This window comes from Balearica regulorum, chromosome 3 (genome assembly GCF_011004875.1).
Source record: "Balearica regulorum gibbericeps isolate bBalReg1 chromosome 3, bBalReg1.pri, whole genome shotgun sequence".
In the NCBI taxonomy this organism is placed as follows: Eukaryota; Metazoa; Chordata; class Aves; order Gruiformes; family Gruidae; genus Balearica; species Balearica regulorum.
Window position 1 is genome coordinate 104,435,661 of NC_046186.1, and position 25,008 is coordinate 104,460,668.

Genomic DNA, 25,008 nt, shown 5'->3' on the forward strand with positions numbered 1-25,008 from the left:
ATAAAACTATCTTGTCAGGGAGATGAAAATTCTCTAAGACAAGAATTCATTCTTATTCATTCATTGTGAGCAGAAGGTAGATACTCATTTGCTGTGTATACAAACACGCAAACACAAAAACATGCACACAGAAAGAGTATTCCTTCTCTATCTTCTTTATATATGAAAGAGAGAAAAAACATAAATGCAGGGATGGTTTAGGAAAATCTGTTTAGATACATTTTCACAGATTTGTAATATACAGCATATAAAATACAGAAACTGAAAAGAAAGACTACTAATATAGCACAAGAAAGTTATAGAAATAAGTTAGAAGCTAAATATAAATCAAACAGACAGTCAAATAGGGCTTTTCAATCTGAAATAAAGTCAAGATGGACAGGGTTTGTCTCCACCAGGGCAAATGGCTGGCTGCTAGTTTGGCTTTTCCACAGGGAGTGAAATGGTAGGTTGATGCCTCAAATAAATGACAGGGAAGGACAACTTACAACTCATCCTTGAAGCATCAATCTTACATATACATATTATTATGCCAAATTATATTCCTAGTAGGATTAGGTTTGGCTGAAGAACAAGTAGTAGTCTAGGAGTTTTCTATAGCAGAAAAATAAATTGAAGAGATTATTTCTCTCTTAAATCAGGATATAATCTCTGAACTGAGTGGCTGTTATAAGAGTTTGCAAAATGTATCAAAATTAAGATCATCATTGCATAAAGTTAAGCTTTTCTCAGAAGACCTTCATTTGGTATTTTGAGAGAGACCAGCACTAATATGATGCTCATGGAGAGAGGAGCTGTTCTGGTGAGGGGGTAACTTGTATCCCTTTTTCTTTTGAGATCTCATTATGAGATTGTAGCAGGTTTTTTTGTCAATAAGCCTGGCAGGAAAGACTACCAATCATGATGCATTGGGGTTTATTTTAGAGCACTGCAGATGTGAAAATTGGAGAACCTTTTGTTTGTTTGTTTCTTTAATTAAATTGGATCATAAGGAAGCCTTCCTGTTCGTATTTATACATATTGACCCATTGACCATACAGAGGGTCTCCTTTGGGAAGTATCTTTCAGAGGATTTTTTTTCAGCATTTTGAGAACTTGCCATATCTCACTTACCATGCATCTACAGTTGAAGCCAAGACTCTTCCTTTATTGTCAAAGATTTTCTCATAGCCAGGATTATTTTTAGTTTTCACCTCTGATCATTTAAAGAGATTTTGGCTCAAATACGGAGAAAGTGTGCTTGTGAATATTGTGAAGATTTGCTTTATTCCTCTTGTGACTGAGTTGTACTTGGTATTTATTCTGTAGTCAGTCTGAACTTAGAATTATTCCAAGAGCTACAGCAAACGGGTTATTAAATGTGTAACTGTGAGTGGTGTTGCCTCATGTCGCCAGGAGCTGCTGTGTTTCTCAGAAGTTTTGGTAATAGCAGCCAGTCTAGAAACACTAAATATTTGGAAGAAGGTCTTTAAGTTATTAATGTGTCTTATTAATATGAATAAGTGTTATTAAGGATTTATTCCAACTATCTTAATCTTTCATGCTTAGAAATAAAGGTAAGTGTACTGGACTTGGCTTCTCCCATCTCTTTACATAGACACTGGAGACCAGCCATGCTGAAAGGGACTTGGGGGTCTTGGTCAACAGCAAGTTGAACATGAGTCAGCAGTGTGCCCAGGCTGCCAGGAAGGCCAGCCATGTCCTGGGGTGCATCACGCACAGCATTGCTAGCCGGTCTAGGGAAGTGATTGTCCCACTCTACACTGTGCTGGTGCGGCCTCACCTCGAGTACTGCGTGCAGTTTTGGGTGCCACGGTAGAAAAAGGACATAAAACTATTGGAGGGTGTCCAAAGGAGGGCAACAAAGATGGTGAAAGGTCTAGAGGGGAAGACGTATGAGGAGAGGCTGAAGTCCCTTGGTTTGTTCAGCCTAGGGAAGAGGAGACTGAGGGGAGACTTCATCACAGCCTACAGCTTCCTCACGAGGGGGAGCAAAGGGGCAGGCGCTGATCTTTTCCCTCTGGTGACCAGTGATAGAACCCGAGGGAACGGAATGAAGCTGCGACGGGGGAGGTTTAGGTCGGATATCAGGAAAAGGTTCTTCACTGAGAGGGTGGTCGGGCACTGCAACAGGGTCTCCAGGGAAGTGGTCACAGCACTGAGCTTGACTGAGTTCAAGAAGCGTCTGGATAACGCTCTCAGTCATATGCTCTGATTCGGCTGGTCTGTGTGGAGCCAGGAGTTGGACTCGATGATCCTTATGGGTCCCTTCCAACTCAGGATATTCTATGATTCTATGAAATGATAACTTGTGTCTATTATATCTGTTAAGAATTAGGTATTTTCCAGAAGAAGGTAGTTTATTCAATCGATAGGTGCCTGGATAGCCGAGGGAGGCAGCAGAGCAGGATGCCTTGCTGGGATTTCGGATAAGGCCCGGGTCTTTCACGGGAGTTGAGCTGCTCACCTCCTGAATATCGAGGCTGTCATCTCCTGCACTGCATGGCAAATCCCGAGCTATGGGAGTAGTGGGAAAACTTCGTGTTTTGTAATTATCATCTGAAGTCTTCCTGCTGGCGTGGCTCTAGGTAGGCCTGTGAGGCTTGGTTCCTCAGCTGAAAAATCCTTCCTCCCCTGGCCCCCCAGGACGATTTTCCCCTTCTTTTTCTTTACACACTTCAGTTTTCACACTGTAAGAGAAAAGAAAACCTCTGCCTTGGCTTGAACAGAGATTGTTATCAGGGCCTTTGAGTCATTTGGAGTCCCCTCCAAGTTGGGCTCTGGAGTTGAGGAGACCTGGCCGGGCAGCAGGGAGTCGCTCAGCAGGAGGGTGGTCGGGGGCACCGTGCTTCCTGCTGCTGGCCGGGGTGAGGCGGGAATGCCTCAGGGGATCACCAAGACCTTTAGGGTAACCCGGCTTATTATTTTATTCTGATAAAATCCTCTAATAACTGAATAGGAAACAAAATCTGAAGCTGGCTACTTTATACTCCCAAGTTCTGGGGGTAAATGGGCTTCAGAGAACATACAGGTCCATCTTAGCGGATTCCTGTGAACTCTGTGCCAGTCTGAAGGCATTTGCTGGATACCAACTGCTATGATTTTTTTTCCCAATTTAGAAGCATACAGGATTTTCCACCAATATGTTGAAAGAGTGGAGTTTAAATGAATGACCTGAAATAGAGTTGGAAATGGTTGTTAATCTCTATTAATATGGTATTCTTATAATCGAACACATGTGGGGTTGGTTTGGGTTTTTTTATTAAATTGCTAATAATATTAAATTGGCCATTGGAAACTGAATCATGCTACAGATATTTCCTTTACTGAGGCTGTCTTGTATTACACTGTTTGAAGAAACAATGTATTTTATCATTAAAAAAAATAATAAAATCACACTGCCTTCTTGCAGATGCCATCCCACCGAGCTATTACAGCCTTTACTTCCGAATCGTCAGATTTGATGTCTCGGCAATGGAGAAGAACGCCTCCAACTTGGTGAAGGCCGAGTTCAGGGTCTTCCGCCTGCAGAACTCAAAGGCACGGGTCTCAGAGCAGCGGATAGAGCTGTACCAGGTATGGTGACACCTTGACTGCGTCAGCTCCCCGTCTTTCTGCAGCAAACACGCCTTGTACCCATCTAGCAGGTGGAACAAACCATGGGGAGAAGCAGTTGAGTCCCATCTTTCCAAAACAGTGTCTTATTTCCTGTGCCTCTCCTAGAAGGGCCTTAAATGTGCAAACTTCTTCTAGAAATTGTGGCTCAGGACTCCCAAAGTTTCAGCATATAATGATAAGTGATAGAACAAGACATCAAACAAGTCATCCCCAGGATCTCTGTCTCCCAATACCTGGCCTGTATTGTAGTTTACATAGAAGAAATCAAATTCTTCTCTGGCCTGTATTCAGGAGAAGGCTGTTAACCATTCCTTGCAGAAATGGCGTTGTTAATAATTGAGTTTCAAAGCTTCGCAGTTGCAGACCTGGCTTCTGTATAGTAGCCCAGGGGGTAGGGCAAGGGAGCAGACAATTCAGGGACTGAGGAGTGAGGAAGAAAAAGACCCCATGACACTCTCACTCCTGAGTGTTGATAAGATTGATGTAATTTAATCTTTAAAGCCATTGAAGTCACTTATATGAAGCCTGTGCATTTGTGCAGATATTGTCTAGAGCATATTTCCTCTAAAGCATAGTTCACTTTGTTGAGAAACATGGCAATAAAAAGGGGCTCCACTCCCAGCATTTTTATACTGAGTAAAACCTGTGGTTGTTCCAGCAACTCAGAACTTGTTCTGCTCAAAGCCCTGCCAGATAGGATATTACCTTGTAAAACAAAGTGTATTGAGCCCCTCTTTGGCTCTACTCTTGCTGTCCTCATTAGCTGTGCCTGAGCACTGCCCTGGGTTTGCAGTACTGTGGAGTCCGGTTCGTATCCGGTGGGTGCAAATTTAAGTTAATCTTCTCCCTCACTTTCAATGTTCGCATTTTCCTGCCTGGTGTGGTCAAGTGCAAGCCAAACTTGGAGCAGAGAGGAGGGACTTTGGGTTCACATGCTTGCTGAAGTGACAGTATAAGCCAACGCTGGAGACTGACTGCAGGAAAAAGTGCACTGGACTGTTTAGATACTGCTTAAATGTAGAAGTGTGATTCCCAGTTGAACGTGGTTCAGGTCCACAGGTGGTCACTGGGTGCCTGGCTTCATGACTGCGACCTGGCTGCCTTCCTTCGCAAGGACAGGCTGGCAGAAAACTTGAGTAAATATGGTGTCATTTGTTAAAAGAGAAAGCTAACAGGAATCTTTAATGAGAGTTGCTGGTGTCATCTATATATATAAGCTTTCACAGCGAATTATGCTATGAGTCCCTGTGACGCTGCCACACCAGCCTGTTGAAACAATTGTTATGTTCTGGCTTGACCTCACTGTTCAGACATCCTAAAAGGAGTTGATGGCATCTCTGGGCTTTCTGTTGTTCTACTTTTGAGAGCTGTTAGCCATCTGAAAGGAGTACAGCTGCAGTTGCCTGAGCTCGGCTCACTGCCTTTCTGTGTTTGAGGAACGTGGGACACAAAGGGTTCAGCGGAGATAGGGAAGAAAGGGCCTTTGCTTGGCTGGGAATTTGCCTTGTGATGAGAAACAGCTGGAGCTTATTTAAGAGAGCCTGATTCCAGCAAGCCTGTGCCCATGGAAATGACTGACACCTGCATCCAGGGCAGGTACTTGGTCCTTTATATAAATATATAGCTGGTGAGTAAGGCAATTTCTTTTCTAGACTGGGTGGGGCATGCTGAGTGAAGTGTTAGGTGAGTAATGAGTGCAGGTTATTGTAGGATTAGGTCTTTTCTCCACCAAGTAAGGCAAGCCAAAGGCAGTGAGCTCTGAGTGTTTGTTTGTGCCAGGCATATTTTAGGCATGTTACTTTTCTCCTTTGCCTGTAGGGAGGCAAGCTGTCTCTGGAGCATTTCCCTTTCAGAGCACCTATTAAAATGATATAAGCTGCTTGTTAGTTTCTCTTTCTGCTTTACTTCTTACAAGCTCCTGTAGTCTTCTTCTGCTGGTTGTTTTTCCCCTTTGTTGGTTATATTTACTTGTTACAGTCTTGTATGCAGCTCTCCCCAAAACCTTGTATGCAGGTATTATCTTAGCTCTGTGATGATTAATGTGAACTGCATGGGTTCCTTACCAGCAGCTCTACTGCAGGAGCATCAGAGTCCCTAAATACTGCTGCACCTAATCTCCATCACAATGCATGAAATTAGTATGCAGTGTTTAACAGGAGAAGCAAAAGCAGGGAGAAGTTGAAGAGGAGGATATATTGTAGGACAGCACTATATAAAACATCCTAAATCTTAGAATATTAATTTTAAAGAGAAGAAGGAGGAATATCTAAGGAGCTGAAGGTGGGGAAGCATGGGTAGGAGGCATTGGTGTCAGGGTCATGCTCAAGAGGAGCTTCTGAGCTGCATAATAGTAGACTGATAGGGGTGTCTAGCAGTGGAGGAAGGAACAAACATGGGAAATAAAAGAGGAGAATGAGGAAGATGCTCATTTCAGTGACAGTGGGAGAGGCAAAGATGTTCTGTAAGGCCTGAAAACTTTCTCAGGTATCTTTGCTTCCAGCATGGAAAGCCATGCATGGAGACAGAGCCTCGCAGAGGAGATTGCTGGTAGAATTGGCACGTGCAGCTGCCGCTCCTCCTCTGTACATAAGCACTGCTTCCTGTCTTGTGAGATACGTGCTGGGCTTGCCAGGGCTGTTGTGCCCAGAAGGAACAATGTGGTTTTTCATCTTGCATAAGCAACATTTAATTATTAGGGGTTTTTTTTTCCTCCCACCAAGTTTCAGATTCTCTAGTGTTTTGCTTTGTTGAAGGACATCTTCTTGATGAGGGTTTTTGAAATTCCTCTCATACCTGTAGTTTTAGGGAATGGTTGTTCCTGTGTCCCCTCATCTTTCTCAGTGAAGCAGGAAGAAAGGGGCAGATGTGTTCTGGGGAGAGTCAGAGATCTCCTGTTGTGGTTCACTGGGAAAGTGGCTGCCTCTGAAGGCATGCAAGTCTCCTAACTGCTCTCCTAGAGCTCTCTGATTTACTCCAGTGGCAGTTCAGTGGTAGTATATATACTGCTAGTACAGAAGGGACAATACTACTCTGAAGGACTATTTTAGGAACAGCTAGAGACAGATGTGCAGGGTAAAGGAAAAAATAAGCAAGCAGAATATAAATATTTTGTTTCTCCTCCTGATTCTTTCTTTGTGTGGTCCTCTGACCTTACAGATCTACCCCTTAAAATGAAAAAAATAAGTGCAAGACTGCACCTTTTCAGCTAAGCTTTCCTCAGGCTATACTTGGCTCCCTTTTCCAAACCACATCAGAAAAGGACTTTGTGTTTTCCTGCAGCCCTTGTTTGCACTGACTCCAGGAAGGCAGTCTGGGGCCATTTGGCGTGGTGAGCCGGTGCTGTGGTCCCTCGCTCCTGGCCTCCGGCACAGCAGCAGCAGGACCCTGTTCCCACCTCAGAGGCAAGGTCAGAGCACCCAGTCGTATTTGTGCTGGGAGCGAGTGGTTGTGGATGTGTTTTCCAGGACTGCTGCCCCCTGGTTTCCCTGGGCAGTAGGTCCTGGAGATTAATATGGAGGTGCCCTGGATACATCCACAAAGCCAGTGGGCGAGTGGTAATCCGTGAGAGCAGAAGCAATTTCTTTAACGTCTGTTTTCACCCAGAATACTTTTCTTGGTATTTAAGGATTAGTCAACCACATCTGTGTGTTCCTGCACAGATGGGAAGCGCAGTTCACATGTTAAGTAGTCTTAGGATGGAAAATAATAAAACTCGTAGAAGTAGGAATTAAGTTTCTTTTATAAGACTGGTATAAAAGGTTCTGTCTCTTCTTGGCTCTGGTTAAGTGAATTAAATTCTTTAAAGGCACTATCTTTTCTGTTATTTCTTCTGCCTGAAAGTGAGGGTTAATCTGCTGGTGGTGCTGCTGATCATCAGCACGTTGGAGAGTGGGAAGCCAGAGGCAAGGAGGGAAAGCAGTGGCGCGACCTCAGATGCAGTGAGTGCTCTCCTGCGCTGCTTCTCCCATCCTTCCACTGCGCCGCGTTTGCTCGATGCACTTCTCAATGTGCACCGAGACCTCAGAAAATATTAAGAGGATAAAGTACTTTTAGGGGAGGGAGGAGGAATAATATTAAATAAACAAGTTTTAGCATCCTCCAGTGGCCCTTGCTATGTTTTTAAAGATTTATGCCAAATGCAGGCTTTATTGGAATTTGATCAGATAAAGCTCAGTTGTTATGGGAATGTCTTTGTTCATCAGTTTTCCTGCCTGCTTTGAAGACTTCATCACATCTTTCTTTTATTAAGGTGCTTCTGTATTTATGAATAAAGTCCTGCACCCTTCAAAAAAAAAGCTTGTCTTTTATGAATAAGCATTCCAAAAAATAAATAGGCACCACCGCAAAGCAGGACGAGTGGAAACCCTCGAAGGGCGAAAAGACGTTGTTCAGAGAGCATTGTGGTATTGTTTTTAAGGTAGTTTTATTACGTACAGATGGTCAAACAATAACAAGTAATAATTACTTCCTATGGAAGCGGTGCCATGTTTTGTTAACACATCATAAAGCATCACAAAAAATGCAGCCGAAGCGCTGGGGTTTTATAGTTGTCATTATCTGAGGCTGCTGCGGGTGTGGGTGACTGAGAGACCGCGGATGGGGGGAGATGTACCAGGGGCCGTATCAGAGTGCGGGGTTGGAGCAAACGAACATCACCAGGTTAAAGCCCGGGGGGACATCAAATCGCGATGAAGAATTTGAAGCAAGCAGGAGCAGACCTTTGGTCTTTCCATGTCAGGGAGGGCCCAGTCCGTGCTGAGGGCTCCTGTGGAGCTTGCCTGGGATCTAGGAAGAACCATCTGCCCTCCAGAAAGTGGTAACCCCCGTTTCTTTAAGGGCCTCTCTCCCTGCTTGGAGGTATGAGGAGGAAGATGCTGTGGAACATATTACCCCATTATGAGTCAGATTTAAATTTAAACCACAGTCGGTTGTTCAAATACTTTCAATTCAGACAGTGTTTTGTCTTGTTTTTCAGTTAGGGAATACGTTTAGAGCTACTGTAGATTTGGGCCAAATCTCCATGGTGCAAATCTGAGGCAATTTACACTGACTGCAGCAGAGCTGCTCCAGACTGATCTCCATATAATCAGGAGCAGAGGGGCCTTGCTCTCTTTGCTTGCCAAAAAGTGGTGTCTCTAATGCCATGGAAGAAAATACCAGGAAGCAGGGTTTGTGGCTGTGAGCTGGCGCAGGATGTCTGTATTACAGATATCACCTGGGGCATTTGATTTTAATTGACTGCTGTCGCTGTGACCCACATGTAAAGTAGTATATTTGTATCTCACAATTTATGTATTGTTGTCCTGAAACCAGACTCTTGCGATCTGAAAGGTTACAAGGTTATATTAAATGGCAAATGTACAGTGCTCTTTGAAGTGCCAAAGTATAAAGTGTGGACCTAATAACTTTCTAATCTACCAACCTCCTCCTGCTCCTTCCCCGGTTCCCTGAACAACAGCTCAGGACCAGAGGAAGTTAATTTGCAGTATATTTCAGTCAAATGGCTGCTTTCTCTTTGTTCCAGAATCCTTTTTTTTGGTTCAAAATACTGTATCCCCTACAAAAAAATGTCAGTACACTGGAGACCATGTTTAGCATACCTTTGGCAAATAATCTGTGAGCATGGGTGAGGGGAAGTATTTATCGCTGCATCATATTGACTGCAATTTGAGAGCTTATATCAGATGCAGTCACCTCTTGCCAGGAACAGAGTAGTTATCAAAGACGACTTGAAGAAGTATATAGCATCCCCATTAGCTACTGGCACGAGCCAGCATGTCCTCCCAGCTCAACACTGCTGTGCGTAGAAATGTGGGGTACTGAGCCGATAGATTTATTGCCGTTTGCAGTGTGTGTACGTTATAGGGAGTGTAGGAATGCAGGACACGGGTCAAAAATCAGCCACCAGGTTTGGGATCCTGCTCTTTGGGCTGCAGTCTGGTGGGGTAGCCTAGCCCACGTTACACTGTGACATGAGCAAGTTTTAACCAAGCACCACAGCGTGGTAGTTACTGGGCTGAGGAACTGCAGGTTGGCCTTGAACTGGAGAGCCCGTTGGTGGGGGCAAGGTAATATTGCTGTTTTGGGGAGATGTAGGAAACAATGTGAAGCTTTATTGGAAAGAAGCCTATACGAAGAAGAACAGATAATGGAAGAAAATGGAGGAGGACAGGAGTGGTTTGGGTGGAAGCCTATAGGTGGTGGGAAGAGAAAACCACAAGGAGAATCGTGACTTAGGGAGAACAATGCAGGCAAGAGGAAGGGAAGAAAGAGAGTGACTTGTGGAAGACAGCATTTTGGAAGAAGCGGTAGGTCCAAATATTCAGATAGCAAAGAAAATTGCATGCCAAAATGTTGCAGTAAAATGCATGTGAACATGAGATACGGCTGTCAGGGACAGGACTGAGGAAGAGGAAGGGCTTGGGAGACCTGTGCGTAAAGAGGAGATGAACGCAGGAGTGCCCTGCAGGATCTAGGGGATTTGGCTAGAAGACAGGAGAACCCACTCTGTTTTTGTTGACTTTGGCTCTTCTTTGTTGATATTTTAATAAAACATAATGTGCCTCTGGCAAGTTAAAGCTAAATGCTAGATAAGTTTACAGGATTTTTTTGTTTTGCTTCATTTTATATAAAATCTTTCTTTGGAGCTATCTTAAAATCTCCTAAACGGCAGGAAATTGCACTCAATATTTCAGAATCTTCCAGGAGAAGGACCCCAGACCCTCTGTTCTTGTTTATTGCTTATACAATGCAGAGTCTTCCTGCCTGCTTAAGCATAAATCAGACTGAATGGCCTCAGGGCTGTATCCCCAACTTACACTGCACATGTATCTTCAGTGGCAGGAGGAAGGCCCTGCTTGGGGAACAAATGGACAGGAAATCCCTTCTCAGGATCTGTTCTCTTCCCGGAGCTCATCCTCTCACCACAGGGTGATGCAAGGAGTCAGTCACAGTGATTCCATGGCATACTTGACTTCCCCTCCCTTTTTGACCTGCTTTAGCCGCTCATCCCTTTACCCCCCTCACACTTCACCTTCTTTTACCTTTAAGCAAGTAGCAGCCAGCACTGTAAGAGAATCCTACTGCAGCTGTAGCCCATCCAGATATAAAAGGGGCTGGGTTATGTGTGCAATATGTTCTTTTTATTTGCAAGTTTGCATGAAGAACGTGTCTGGCAAGTTCTGAGCAGATGGATCAGAGAGCTATGGGGTTTTTTTTAAACTTTGGCAAGCACTCCATACCTTTGTATTTTGGCAGGAACTCTGCATCTCATATACTAGTCTCTAAAGATTCTGCCCTCAGTTTGTGCCTGATTGGGAGACATTTGCAAGCAATGGAAAGACTTCCATTGATAAGCAGGGGAGCTGTAAAGCCCTTTCAACTCCACAGCACTGAAGGCAGAGTCTGAATTACTCTTCTGCAGAAGTGGTTACAAGAAGAGCTTGAAAATTCGCACTGAGAATTTTTGAAAAAATACACGGTCAGTGTCTTGCACTAGTGATGATAAGAAGCAGCTAAGATTTTGATAGCCAGTAGATTCCCAATTATCTGTCAAAAGGTACTATATGGAGACTTTGCACTTTACAACATATGTTTTCACATGTAATGAGTAAGAAACTGGAGAGGTTTGCAAGAGAATTAAGGGTTTGCTTATCCTTTTGTCCAAGATAGGATCAAAGACCTCAAACTCAACCAGGGAGTGAGAAAGCGTTGAGAATTAGCATGGTCATTTTTTAACTTTAAGCTTCAGAAAGGGCTGGATGGAGTCCCTGAGAGCTGTCTGAGGAGACCTTTGAAATCTGGAACCAGGCAGCCAGTGAATCTTTCAGTAGGGTGAATAGTATGTAAGAATTTGGAAACCACAAGCAGTTGCATATGCATATGGGCATCTAGTTGTTCCACTGCAGAGGGTTAGGCTGGAGTGCCCTGCAGGTTCCTTCTAGTTTGGAAGAGGTTATCCTACACGGCAGTTTTCAGCCATGATGTTGTGCATAGCTGAATTTATCTCTGCTCTGATGTTAACCAGCATTAGCACATCATTTACCACTGGATCTCATTGTTTGCGCTTATTTACTTTGAGCTTACAAGTATATGTCAGGTTATTTCCATTATTTTAAAAGGCCCTTGAAGTTCCAATGGAAACCATGGATAATGACTGATAAGCAAGAGAAAGATTAGTGAGCCTGCCAAGATGTTGTAATACACAAGAACGTTGCAGGAGTCTGAAATGACGGAGAAAAGAAGGGAAGGAAGGAAGTTATCAGAGAGCCAACAGCATCTGGAGGGAGGAGATCAGACAGTCCAGAATGAATGGAGAGGAAAAACAGATTAATAGCAGGTTTTTACAAGATAATGCCATATTTACTGCTATTCAGTGATTGCAGAACCCACGCTGGCTGACAAGCAGTGACCATCCCAAGTTCCAGGGCAATGCAGCAGACATGACAGATATTTTTAAGTGGCCATATGATTTTGTCATTATGTTTTCAAAGTTCATCAACTTAAGAAACTGTAAGTCGACAAAAATATTTCCTAATAGTTGGTGACCGTAATTCTCAAACCCAGCTACAAAATGCCCTTGTTGTTGCTAAAGCTTGGCCTTTGATGGGTGCCTAGGATTTTCTTGGCTGCAGCAGATGTATGTCAATGATGCATCAGCCTGTGTATCATCACTGCTGAACCACATTCAATTTTTTGTTTGTTTGTTTGCTTGCTGGGGAAGTGATGAATTTATTAGCCAAAACTTTTCCACTGTAAATCACACTTAATTGTAATTTTTCTGTTCTTCTGTATCTGATTGTGGTAGCTATAGAAGACTAGAAGTAGTTATTGGCTAGACCAGCAAATCTGAAATAAACTAAGCAAGTTGCTGTTCTGGATCTCCAGTTATTTGAAAGAACCAGTATGTCTTTTTGTCAATTTTTTTCCTTTTATGTGTGTAATGAGTCATGAAGACAGGCTATTCTGGCATCTGCTCTCAGTAGTTATTGTCTAGAATACATACTTTAATATGTTCATTCAAATATCCCCTGCTTTAGCTGCCTGTATGTATGAGAAGGGGAGTAGGCAAAGGAAAATTTGAGCAAAATAATTACATTTCTATTAACCAACTCTTGGGTTTTGGAGGTTTTTTTGTTTTATTTTTGAACCAGTATAATTACACTGGTGCCAAATGCTGCTGCTCTGCTTATATCAGCCTCTGATATGCCCCATTTTTTAAAGAAGCCATGTTTCTGCTAAGTTTGCAAACATTCTGCTTTGTTTATTATTATGAATTATATAGTGTTCTCAGTGTACTTTACAGTTTATAAAATACAGACAGAGGCAACCCTTGTCCTTATTTTTATACTCAGAACTGTGTGATAGGTACTTGAGAGTATAAACATGTGCGCATATAAATAAACAGTTTCATCCTCCAGCAAGTTAATGAAGATTTCAGCTACTTGATACTTAAATTTTTAAAAAAATGTATCGGTTAATGCTCTCCAGTTGATCTGAAAAATAAGCATACCAGGTGGCAGAAGTACTGTAGAGATCAGCATTTTCTGGACACTCGCTTGTCATTCTTCTGAAACCAGTTTGTGACAAAACTGAAGCTTTTCTCTGCTGAAAGCCCTCGTGATGCTGATTTGGAATACACTCCTAAGATAGCATCATGGTCCAGCCTCCTCTAATGGATGAGGAGGAGCACAGACAAATCCCTGCTAGCAGAGCAGAGGGTCTCCCCCTGAAGTCTGAGCAGAATGCCTTTGCAGAACCAGTGAAGAGCAGATTTCAACAGGATTTATAAAATATCAGAAATCTGGCAGGCCTGATGAGGGTGGCATGTGAGTGCTGTCATCACTGAGATTCCCAGCTGGGCTTCCTAAACATGTATAGCTGTACAAGCAAGAGCAATGCTTTGTTTGCATCTGGCTGCTTCATGAGCCCTTTCCTGCAGTTAACTGCATAGTTCGTATACTCACGTGTTTGTTTTGCCTTATCTGCTGGCAGTAGCTGCATGTATATGATATCTAGAGATTCTTCATGGGTATTTGTAAGATAATTTTTCCCTCAGGTGTTTTTACGAAGGGTCAGAATAGAAAAAAAATCGATGAGGGGAAAGTTAGCAGTGCCTGTAGAAAAAGATAGCTCAAAGGAAGGGCTTAAGTGTACAAGATACTTTGTCAAGAGGAGATTAGCAAGCATTTTGGCTATTTGATTTCCTGTGAAAGAGAGGAATCGTGTACAAAAAGAAGGTAGACAAAACCAAATTGTTCTTAGAATTTAGAGCATTGCCACTGAATGAAAATTACTCTGTGTACCAGGCTAGAAGTCTGGTGGATGACCTTTCGGTAACACTTCTACCTATTATTCAGCTCATCCCCACATAATGTGATCGTATGCATATGTTCCTTGCATAATCCTTTATTAGAAAAGGCAGCATTGCGTTATCACTGTTGAAAGCAAGACCAAATAAACAGATACACCTGGAAGAACATCCCCATGTTCAGAAGCTGCAGAGATTTTTGCACAACCTGAATTTTGAGTTTGTTGATGTTGAGCTTTCAATCACGCATGTGAAGGTGTGCATGCTCGCACCTGCACACGTGCAGTTGTTGTGCATCATCAGCTGCTTGTGCATGCAGGTGTTTAAATGTGTTGCTCGTAAGTGGGGGAGGTGAGGTTGAGTGTGTGGAAACTCTGTCTCCTACTCATGCAAGTGATTGAATCTGTCATCTCTACGTGCAGGTGGTGATGCACAGTACTCCCCCAAGCTGAAAGCCCTTGCCATCCACGTCATGACCCATAGACATACCTAACTCTTTCTCCCTCTTTAATAGGGAGCATTTGGACAAGGTGCCAGAAGGAAATGAGAAAGGATTAGCCTTACTTCTCTCCTGTGGGGTTTTTTCCCCCCCTTGTCTTCTGTTAATATTTTAGCTCATTGAAAACTATTTTGCACAAAGGCCTATTTTTTAGGCCTTCACTTAGCTCCTGCAGGTACAAGTTGTGCAGCAACATTTCTGATAACAGTGTTTGATGTGTTGTGATGGGCTAAGCATAAAGGTAAGGCAGCGTTTATAGGCAAGGCGAGGCAATGTTTATAGGTAAAGGTAATATATCTTCTAAGACCAATCCGTATAGTTGGAAGAAGTAGACAAGCTTTCAAGTACAAAAGCTGCAAGGCACAGTAAACACTTTTCTTCTTTTTTGCAACTAAACTAGTTGATCTAGTAGGAAGAATGTATTGGAAATACTGGAAGAGAAGGTTTTCAATGGGAATATAGGCTTGAGGGTGTATTGGAAGAAAAAGGAGTTGCTGATGGGGAAGGTAAGACTAGAAATGTAGTGCAAAGTACAAAGAAGCAATGCAAAGGGGGGAAATGGCAGAGAAAACCCAAAATTCTTATTTCATGTAATAATTTTTAGAAGACCCGCTTGAAGAACATTTTGTAACTGTAAAAATTTCTGACAGGTTCCTACAAAGAGGCCACTTTGTTTACCACTATGTAGAGTGTAATTGCTTCAGTGTGGATGGAATGCAGTGTAGGAAAAGTGAAGAGTTCTTCATCAGGTTATTTTGCGGGAGGAAATGGACTCTGAGGATCCAGCCTAGGATTTTATCACCCGTTAGCTTTCCACACTTACAACGATGTAATGGAAAAAGAAGGAAAAAATGGAAAAGGTGAGGCTAGAAGATCATTCTAACTTAAAAAATCTTGCATCACCCTAACACTACAAAGATACTTAGCCCAGGAGAAGGAGATTGAGGCAGACATGCTAATTTCACTAAGCGTGGCACTCATTACGCTTAACAGCCTTTTGCTTAAGAACCTCTAGCGCCTGTTTAACCAATGATGTCAATTGTGGAAATTATGCCATACTTAGTTTGTGACTTTTTAGCTCATTCTTCATATTTTTCTTCCTGAACATGTAGCATAAACAACATGGAGACAAGCCCTACTTACTTCAGATACCATAGATACCGTAGTATGGATAATGTCTAGCTCTTCTAAGACACAGTATCCATCCTGACCCACAGTGTCCTACAGTTTTGAAACCTGCAAACGCTTTCTTGTCATTCATTTCATAGGGGAGGATGGGTGTTCTTTGTGCCATTGGATTCATGCAGTGATGATTTCTTGTACTTTTACAAATGCCTTTTATGCCAGGTACACACTGCCAGCCCTTGACTTTGTCTTTTGGTAGCAATGGCATGGGGATAAAGGCATTTAATTTTGGATACCAAGGCACAGCTGAGTCCTCAGAACATATCTAAGATCAGTTATAGTTAACATCAGGAGATTGCTTTTGGCACATTACTTACTTTTAGATCCTTACATCACTGCCAGAACTGAGGTATGCAGTTTCTGGAGTCTTTGGAAAGATATGACTGTGCAGAAAGGAAGAGAAATGAGCCAAGTTCTTGTGTCCCATTTGCCTCACACATACCCCTGCCCCAACATATCTTTGCATAATGACAGCTGCATTACATCCTCAGAAACATTTGAGTTGACCTGATAAAGACCAAAGGAAAGGCAAAGTTATATTTGTACTTCTCTGGGACTTTCCTAGCATTGATCACTGATTCTCTCATCCCTCTGGCACTTCTGAGCAATGGTAGTCCCCTTGCTGCTGCCAGACTCTCTGTAAACAGTTGTTCAAACACTTTGAAGGTTGCCTCATAAAAAGGAGTCCCAATGTTCAATGTCTGAGTGCCCTCAGTTTCTACTGGAGAACTCAGCATCTCCTACTAGGGGCACTTACTAATTTTCTGGACTTGGACCAACATCTTCTCATGTCTTTTTGCTAAATGTGATCAGAAAGAAGGCAAAGAGCTTGTCATGCTGCTGTTCTTCTCATAAGACAAGTGTTACTGTGGGGGTTGCACTGTTGGCCTGTGAGAGGTCTAACACTCCCTTGAAATAAATAGGGAGACTCTACATATTGGACAGAATCTGGCCTTTTCGAGCCTGCTTTTCTGTTTAATTATGAAAAGCCTAATTTTCTCATGATGACATAATTTCACACCTCTTTTGAAATCTTTTTCTTTACATGTATTATGCAGTTTCACCATTGTTTTATTCCAGCAGCGTTTGCTAGATGTCAGATTGGTCTGGGCTGAGAAAATAGGAGGAAACAATGAGACATTGTCACTTATTCATTTGGAGATGGACTTGGATGGTTAAAAAGAGGAAGAACCCAAAACAATATACGAAGTCACACAGCTGGCATGCGAAAAGTTACAAAGTGATGTTATCGTGTGGTATCTTGATTGCAGTTGACTTAATGTTGCATGGCATTCCAGCTTCCTGCATCGCAAAACTATCAACATAGTAATAACCGGGAAACCAGAAACCTGTTAGCAGCCAAAAGTCCAGTTGTTTTCATCCGAGAGTTAGGGTAAATACTAGCAGGCTGTGCTTGTATGTGGGAAAGAACTCACTGAATTGTTTAGACAGGAGGACTGTGGGCACTGGAAATTCTAGGCATGCAGTGCTGTGTCTTGAAAGGGAGGGGCTGGGGTTTTTTGTACCGGTATTTTTTTTATTGCATGCTCAATAGCAAGCTTTGCTGAAACTTTTGACACAAATACATCTGGCATCAAAGTTTGGATGGAAGCAGCATCTCCTGTTGCCCAAATCCATGTGTGGCCATGATTCACACCAGGCTGTCTCTGCATGCCCCCAGGTTACCTGTATGGACAATAAGTTTTTTCTGTGTAATGTATGACTGGTACCTGAAGTCAGAGGGAAGGCTGGAAGCATGAGTAAGACATTACCATACAGACTAGTTATGGGTGAGCAATATAGTGTCTTCAGCGTACAGACTACATTGTGCAGGCTTTACTTTAGCATCTGATACTATTCTTGAACAGTGTAAGTATTACTGAAGAAGGTAAAATAGCCTCTTTTGATGTTCCAGTTACTATGATCTCTTGACTGCTTGCATTGCAAGACAAGTTTTCAGGGCAGTCTTTCTGTGTGATTTCTCTTAGGAAGGAATATGTGATGGCATGTTTTGCTTGGGAGCATAAGCTGATTTCATTAGGGTGTTTTTGTATCACCTTCCTCTCCCTGCACACCCTAAGAAAATTTCTTCTGAAAATGTGCCTGAATGTACATCTGCTGCATAAAGGTTTGAGCTGTAATAGCTTCTTCTGCTATTTTATAATGCTGGTGGTCCGTTTTAATAAAAAAACCAAACAGGTAAATGTTAATCTGTAAGCAATTGTATTTGTTGTTTCTTGCAGGTTCTAAAATCGAAAGAATTATCATCACCAGGACAGCGCTACATTGACAGCAAAGTAGTTAAAACAAGAGCTGAAGGAGAGTGGTTGTCTTTTGATGTCACTGAGGCTGTACATGAGTGGCTCCATCACAGAGGTGATAACAAGTGCTCTTTGCCTTCACTCCTGCCCCAGCTACTCCTCCATTAATTCAGCAGTATTTCAGGGTTATTCCATGTGTGAAAACCAACTCCACTTACTTTTATGTTTTGCAGACAGGAACCTTGGATTTAAGATAAGCTTACATTGTCCATGCTGCACCTTCGTGCCTTCCAATAATTATATCATCCCAAATAAAAGTGAGGAGCTTGAAGCAAGATTTGCAGGTAACGAAAGAAAAAAAACCCAACTTTTTAAAATGTTGTGGTACTTACTAATTAAGGAGAGAAACAACGAGCTGTTACTGCACCTCTAAAATGGCATTCAGCTGATTGAAAACTTGCTCATTTGAGAATCTTGGTTCTCAGCTAATAGGAAATGGTATTGGAGGCACAAGGGTAAAACTGTATCAGCTGAACTATTTTAAAACCAGAAGCTGTCTCATTCCATGCATGCAGCTTCGATGTCCTTAAGTGTCTGTGTTACAATTTGCAGCATGCACACCGGATATACATGCAATTTTGCATGTATGGGAGACTGTTGCACAGTAGACTATCCACTGTTGGATAGTCATGAGAAAACTTGCTGAATGTTTTCCAAATAAACCCTTTGACTGCTGTCCATCCTAGCACGATAACGGTTCAGGCTTAGTAGAAAAGGCTACTGCTGGAAAGTTGAATTAGGATGATGTTTAGCTTGCAATATAAGCTGCTTGCAGTAGGTATGTGTGTGAGCATGGTGCATTTTATGAGTGTTAAACGATAATTGTTGTGGCAAATTTCCAAAGTATAATAAGGCAACAGTTGGCTGGTTTGCTTACGGAAGCACCTTCCTTTGTTCTCACTGAGTACAGAGGGTCCCAGTCTTTGTAAGGACCTGCACACATACTTACAGCTCCTCAGGCACACTAAATATCTCCAGATACTCTTTTTTTTTTTTTTTTTTCTGGTCATATCAGTAATACTTTAAAATCACTCTGAGCAATCACATCAGTCACTTTGGGAAGAGCTGAACAATAGGTGCCAGACTTGTATAAATGTCCTACAGTGTTTTACTGCCAGTGCATTGTGGGTTGAAGAAACAGAAATGATGTGCCTGTCTGTGTGCTCCTACTTCCAGCAGCGGAAGGCTGATTCTCGGGTGAAGTCAACAGAACTACATTAGTTAACATTGATTATCTCTATAATCTACATTGGCACCTAGAATTTATTGTAACATATTTGTATATCAGCTACACAAAGTATTTTTAATGCTGATAGTTAGCTTGGTTAAAACTTAAAGATTGGCTTGAGTGAGCATTAAAAAATAAACAACAGTGTGTAGTTAGGGTTATGGATATATGTGCTTCTTATGGACAGCAGACAAGGTGATAGAGAGTAAATATATCAAGGTCACATAAGCTCCCTTGTGTTTTTAAGCCATTCAAGTTTCAGTTTCAAAAAGGGAAATGTTATTTAATGGAATGTGCTATAGTTATCATCCACCAGTACGTATAAAACTATGGCTATATTAGAACCATTAGAACCAAATTCTGTTTATACAATTCTCATTTATTAAAGTATATCATGATTTAGTTCATTTGTTTTCCGAGGATTTGGCTATATTCCTCCTTAAGTATTAAGTTTTTCTAAACATTGTTTCACTGCGTTGGAATTTTTTTCTCTAAGTAAATACATGTACTGTACATATGATTAAAGCCATTGTGTATATTTAAAAAACTATTGGTATGATATTTGGTCGCTGTAATTGCAAATGTTACAAAAAGAAAAGTGTTTTCTTCCTCTTTAGATAGTATTATCTGGTTCAGGAGGTTAATTTTCAAAAGGGTCTTAGCAACAGGCATAACATGTGCTGTTTGGACTCCTAGGAAAGGGTCATACCTTGAGTCTTTTGCCTGTGCTATTGCCATGATAGGAAGCTAGTAAGGCAGTTGTTAGTATTTTAAGAGAAGATACGAGATGTGAAGTCATTGATTGCCACTTCAAGAAGAAATATTTTGATCAATGTCCTTGCCATGCCCATACAAAAGAAGGGGCTAGAATAACTGACTTTATGGGGAAAATCAGCAGATTTAAATAAGCTGGCAATGGGAGGCAGAGAATTTACAAGCATTAGAAAGAGGTAAATGTGATAGAAAAAAACTAATGGGATGGAAGTAAGCAGTGGGAAATGCAGGTGAAGTATCCAGAGTAGCTTTAATGGTGTTACAAAGTTTTAAAAGGTACATAACTGTTAAAAGATGGGTATATTGCCCTAAGTGAAGTGGCAAAAGCATCACTGCTTGGGACACTTGAAGCTAAGGGATGCAGAGGCAGCAGCTGAAGTAATCTTTGCTGTTAGTCATTTCAACAGTTCTGGTAAATGTACTGAAATGCCATTAAATGGCTGTGAATGTGGGAGGGCTGATACAATAGATAACATGAGAACTGTGAATATCTTAGGGATCTTGGGTTGAAATTTGCCCCCACTTCCCCAGTATACATGCTCAACTGACACCATCATTGCCTAGTTTCTGAGAGAATTTTTTTAAAGAGATGGTTTATTTAATTTGTGAAGAAAAAGCAACACAATGTTTATCACCAAAATGTATTTTTTGAAGGTATTGATGACTACACATATTCCAGTGGTGATGTGAAAGCTTTAAAGTCCAATAGGAAAAAATACAGTGGGAAGACCCCACATCTTCTGCTAATGTTATTACCCTCCTACAGACTTGAGTCGCAACAGCCCAGTCGGCGGAAGAAGCGTGCTCTAGATGCTGCCTATTGTTTTAGGTAACTATGCATCCATATTCAGTATACTTAAATAGTAGTACCAGCCTGTGAGGTGTGATGCAGTTGCTTATCATGTTTCTTTACGGTTGGCATTTATACAGAGCGTGGGCCCTCGGTTGCAGACCCATGGGGTCTGTGTGCCGCAGGTATCTGCCCAGTGGCCTCCAATCCTGCAGAGACAGTGGCAGATCAGGAAGGTTATGGCCTTAGAAAGCAGAGGCTGACTTCCATTTGGGATGATTCCCAGACCCATCAGCCCTATAACTGCAGCCTAATTATCCCCTCCACTGTACTCACCTACTCAGAGAGGCTGCTTAGTAGGAACTGGAGAAAAATACTTACTGGTCCTCCAGGGAAGCCATTAGCTTTGTGTAAGCAAGTTCTGCCATCTCTAAGCATCTGATTTCAGTTACAGTATAATCTACTATTGATGTGATTTGGTTGTGAATTTTTGGGAGTTCGATTTACCTCCTGTAAAGCATCATTCAGGCAGCAAGCAACTGGAATATTTTTATTCCCTATGTTGTCTTTGTTATGACCAACGTGTTTGTCTGTATTTTATTTCCCAGGAACGTGCAGGATAATTGCTGTCTTCGTCCACTTTATATTGACTTCAAGAGGGATCTTGGCTGGAAGTGGATTCATGAACCTAAAGGGTATCATGCTAATTTCTGTGCAGGAGCCTGCCCATATTTATGGAGCTCAGATACTCAGCACAGCAGAGTAAGTAATGATTTTGCTAATTCTCAGCTTGTATTTTATAACTGCAGGGTGAAATACGTTTCTAGGATGGACATCAGCACCAATGCCCAAAGCTTGTATTTATTATCTCAATAACTAAGGATGATGAAATGTGGCCCTATAGAGGGACTCGCACATGGCCTCAAGCTAGTGATGAAGCAGTAGGAATGTATTGGCCCAGAGATTTTTTTGTTAATGTGTTCATCAATACGACACATGGATGGTTTGGATGCTTTTTTGTGAGTAAGAGCTTGGTGTAGCTTTGGGAGGCTGCCTGGGAAGGGACCTTTCTTTACAGAGCATGAGTGGAAGATGGCACAATGAATTCTGTAAGCAAAGGCACCGAGGGAGACACTATCAGAGCTACAAAAGGGCTGAATTGTACCACCTGATTATGACCTACTTTTATGCCCTGCCGTTTTTTTCATTTTTCATTGTTACTGATATGCTACCATGCTGAATTTTTTGAAAACGTACTGATAGATGTGCTGCTTTTACTTCAAAAGATGCATTCGTTCTTGTACTTCGAAAATTTAAATGCAAAGGAGGAACCTTTCGTCTGGGATGCTGAAGAATCTATAGTTGTCTGAGATGGGACTTTTTATTTTAGGGATTAGACATGGTATTTTAGCCAACTGCCTTAGGATGAGTAGTATTCTGCTGTGAAGTCCTTGTTTCTCTCAACTGTCAATAAGGATGTCTAGACAGCAAATGCAGGAGGCAGACATTTGCATCGCAGTTGTCATAAAGTAAGAATTTTACCCTCAGGTCCATACTAAGAATGATGTCTCCCCTTTTTCAAGCTTCCCTTAAAATACCAGATCAACGTCAGCCGGCAGGGAGAACTCTTCGTGTCCAAAGGGCAGCTTGCTTTCCCTTTGACCTGTAAAGCCATGATAGCGTGCTCTTCCTGAACTTACAGACCCATGTACAGATACCCTTTGTAGCTCCCACTGGCTGTGCCATTGTAGTATTAGCAGTGTCAGCAGGCAGAGGTATAAATAAGGTAAGTATGTTTCCATGCTGGTGTGGAGTAGTAGTGTACACGTTTTGGAGCAGCACTTGTTTTTAAAGGAAAGAGGAAGAATAACTGTCATGGTCACAAATATGTGGTTTGGATAGTTGCCCAAGGAGTCAGAAGTTGCTTAATAAAGTAGTTAGTGTTGCTGTCCTGAACAGATCTTTTGTCTCTCTAAGCTGTAAATGTTGTGTTGAAGTTCTAGGAAAAGGTCGCTTGGTGTTTGGCTAACACATTAATGGCATCCTCAGAAATACCTATGCATCATCAGCGGGTAACCCTACATACTTCCCTTGCAGAGAAGCATGCATATGAATCCAATATGACATAAAGCACCAGCGCTGCTGACTTCACCGCAGCTGATTCTCAACAGGCGTAGCTGCAGCTTGAGTCCTGGTGCTTGCAGGGTGGCATTAATGGCCTTAGTAAAACGTAACCAGAGAGGAAAAGCAGAGGAGGGCTTATGCACTGAAGGACTCTCTTCTGCTTTTGGTGCACTTGTAAAGCCAAAATCCCATAACTGCAAATAGCAATCTGAAGACCCAGATAAAAGCCTTTCTGTTTCTTCTTTCCGTATCAATACAGTGTGCGTCTTGGTTCAAAGGGCTACGCTTTGAATCAAGGCAGGCTCCAGGCATGTACCTGTTTCAAGTGTTAAGACTATATGGATAAAACCTTAGGAAACTCAGGCAGATTGTGACACTAAATTGAACTGGGGAAGCATAAAAAATATTAAAATCAAAGAATCTTCATACTGCTTTCAGTGGGCTTTCTCTCAGGCACTGTGGGAGGAAATGATGCGGAAAGGAATTTGCTCTGCAGTGGCAGGAAGGCAGAGGTAGCTGACTTAATCTCTCTTTTTTTCCTTTCTCCTTCTAGGTACTCAGCTTGTATAACACCATAAATCCAGAAGCTTCTGCCTCTCCATGCTGCGTGTCCCAGGATTTGGAACCTCTCACCATCCTCTACTACATTGGCAAAACACCCAAAATCGAACAGCTGTCCAACATGATCGTAAAGTCTTGCAAGTGCAGCTAAAGGATACCCCTGAAACCGCATGACGTGTGTGTATTAAAAAAAAATAACCAAGGAAAAAAAGAAAGAGAGAGCGAGAAGGAAAGAAAGAAAAATGAAAACCCAGGTTCATCAGTGTTAAAAGAAAAAAAAAAGAAGAAAAAAAAGCGGTACTAGTCTGAACTGTTTGAAAGTTTTGTTTTTTGTTTTTTTAAACTGGCATCTGAAGCAAAACATTGAAGGCCTTTATCCTACATTTCACCTACACATAGTGTGAGATAGACAAGAAGCAAAGTTAAAGAAAAAAAAACCTTTTAAAAAATAAACACTGGAAGAAATTTGTTAGTGTTACTATGTGAAAGGAAAAAAACAGGAAAATCCCATGAAGTGGAGTTGCTGTATCTGTCCCGTGCCTTACTTGATCTCTCTGTATTGTTACGCAGTAGGCATCCTACCCATTCCTCTTAGTTGTAGAGTTAACAGTGCATTATTTATTTGTGTGTAAAAACTATCAAATGAACATTTCCGTATCGCCATTGGAAAAAAAGAAAACCAGCCAGTGTGGACGAAGTGGAGACCAAATAAGCTGCCAGAAATACATATAAAGCCTAACGGAACACAAGCTCAAAAGAATCAGAAAAGTAATGGTTAGTTTAGTTTGATTAAAATAGAAATCAGTTATTACATTATTGAGAAACTCTGCCTTTAAAATACCTTATTTTTCATGTGAGCTGCCTAGAGAGGCTTCTTGTAAGGTCTCAAACCCTTGTTTTAAATACTGAATAATTTACTAATAAAGGACACTCTGTTTCAGTCTCAAAGACAAGTCTATAAGATTTTTTTTTTTACTGTAAATGATTTAAAATGTCAGTTTAGTAAACCAGTGAAATATTTAACATGTACTGGTCTAATCTTCAGACCTTAATATGTTGCTGTATAGCTATGCTATGGGATTTTTTTGTTCTTTTGGTATATGTAACCATACCTAGAGTATTACAATAGGTGGGTAGTAAAAGCCAGCTTAATTGGAAACATATCTGTAGATCTCTATTTGTAAACTATTAAAAAATTAAGTACTTTATGTGTAATGTGTAAATTTTCACCATATTTTTGTACTCTGTAATACTGTCAGCTCTCATGACTTTGAATTTGAATTTGGGGCTCTTTTTGATCACTCAGAATCATGTGTTTCCCTCTAGCTGGCCAGTATGAGTAGAGTCCCTATATTTTGACTTGCACTACAAATACATGTTTTATAATAATTGCTATACATGTGCTTTGTATATTGTTCATCATTATGACATAAGCTACCTGACTCCATTTGTTTTTCTGTTTTATAAAAAGGATGGATTAAAGCGATCTCTCCCCCCCTCCCGCCCCTCCCCGCCCCGGTCATCCCCGTTTGTAACACTTGAATCGCGAAGCGGTTCGGATTCCTTAGACATTTTTATTTCCTTTCGGCTATAGACATT

At 41.7% G+C, this 25,008-nt stretch overlaps 1 protein-coding gene across 1 annotated transcript in view; it reads left to right on the plus strand.

The window, feature by feature from the left end:
• The window catches only part of TGFB2 (transforming growth factor beta 2), a 64,166-nt gene extending 39,549 nt beyond the window's left edge, over positions 1-24,617 (plus strand). Inside the window, exons 2-7 of the mRNA XM_010312837.2 lie at positions 3,413-3,576; positions 17,855-17,987; positions 18,106-18,216; positions 20,589-20,763; positions 21,333-21,486; positions 23,402-24,617. Of these exons, the coding sequence (XP_010311139.1) occupies positions 3,413-3,576; positions 17,855-17,987; positions 18,106-18,216; positions 20,589-20,763; positions 21,333-21,486; positions 23,402-23,560 (896 nt within the window). The 3' untranslated portion in view covers positions 23,561-24,617. The remainder of the gene's footprint in view (positions 1-3,412; positions 3,577-17,854; positions 17,988-18,105; positions 18,217-20,588; positions 20,764-21,332; positions 21,487-23,401) is intronic.
• The last annotated feature ends 391 nt before the right edge of the window (positions 24,618-25,008 follow it).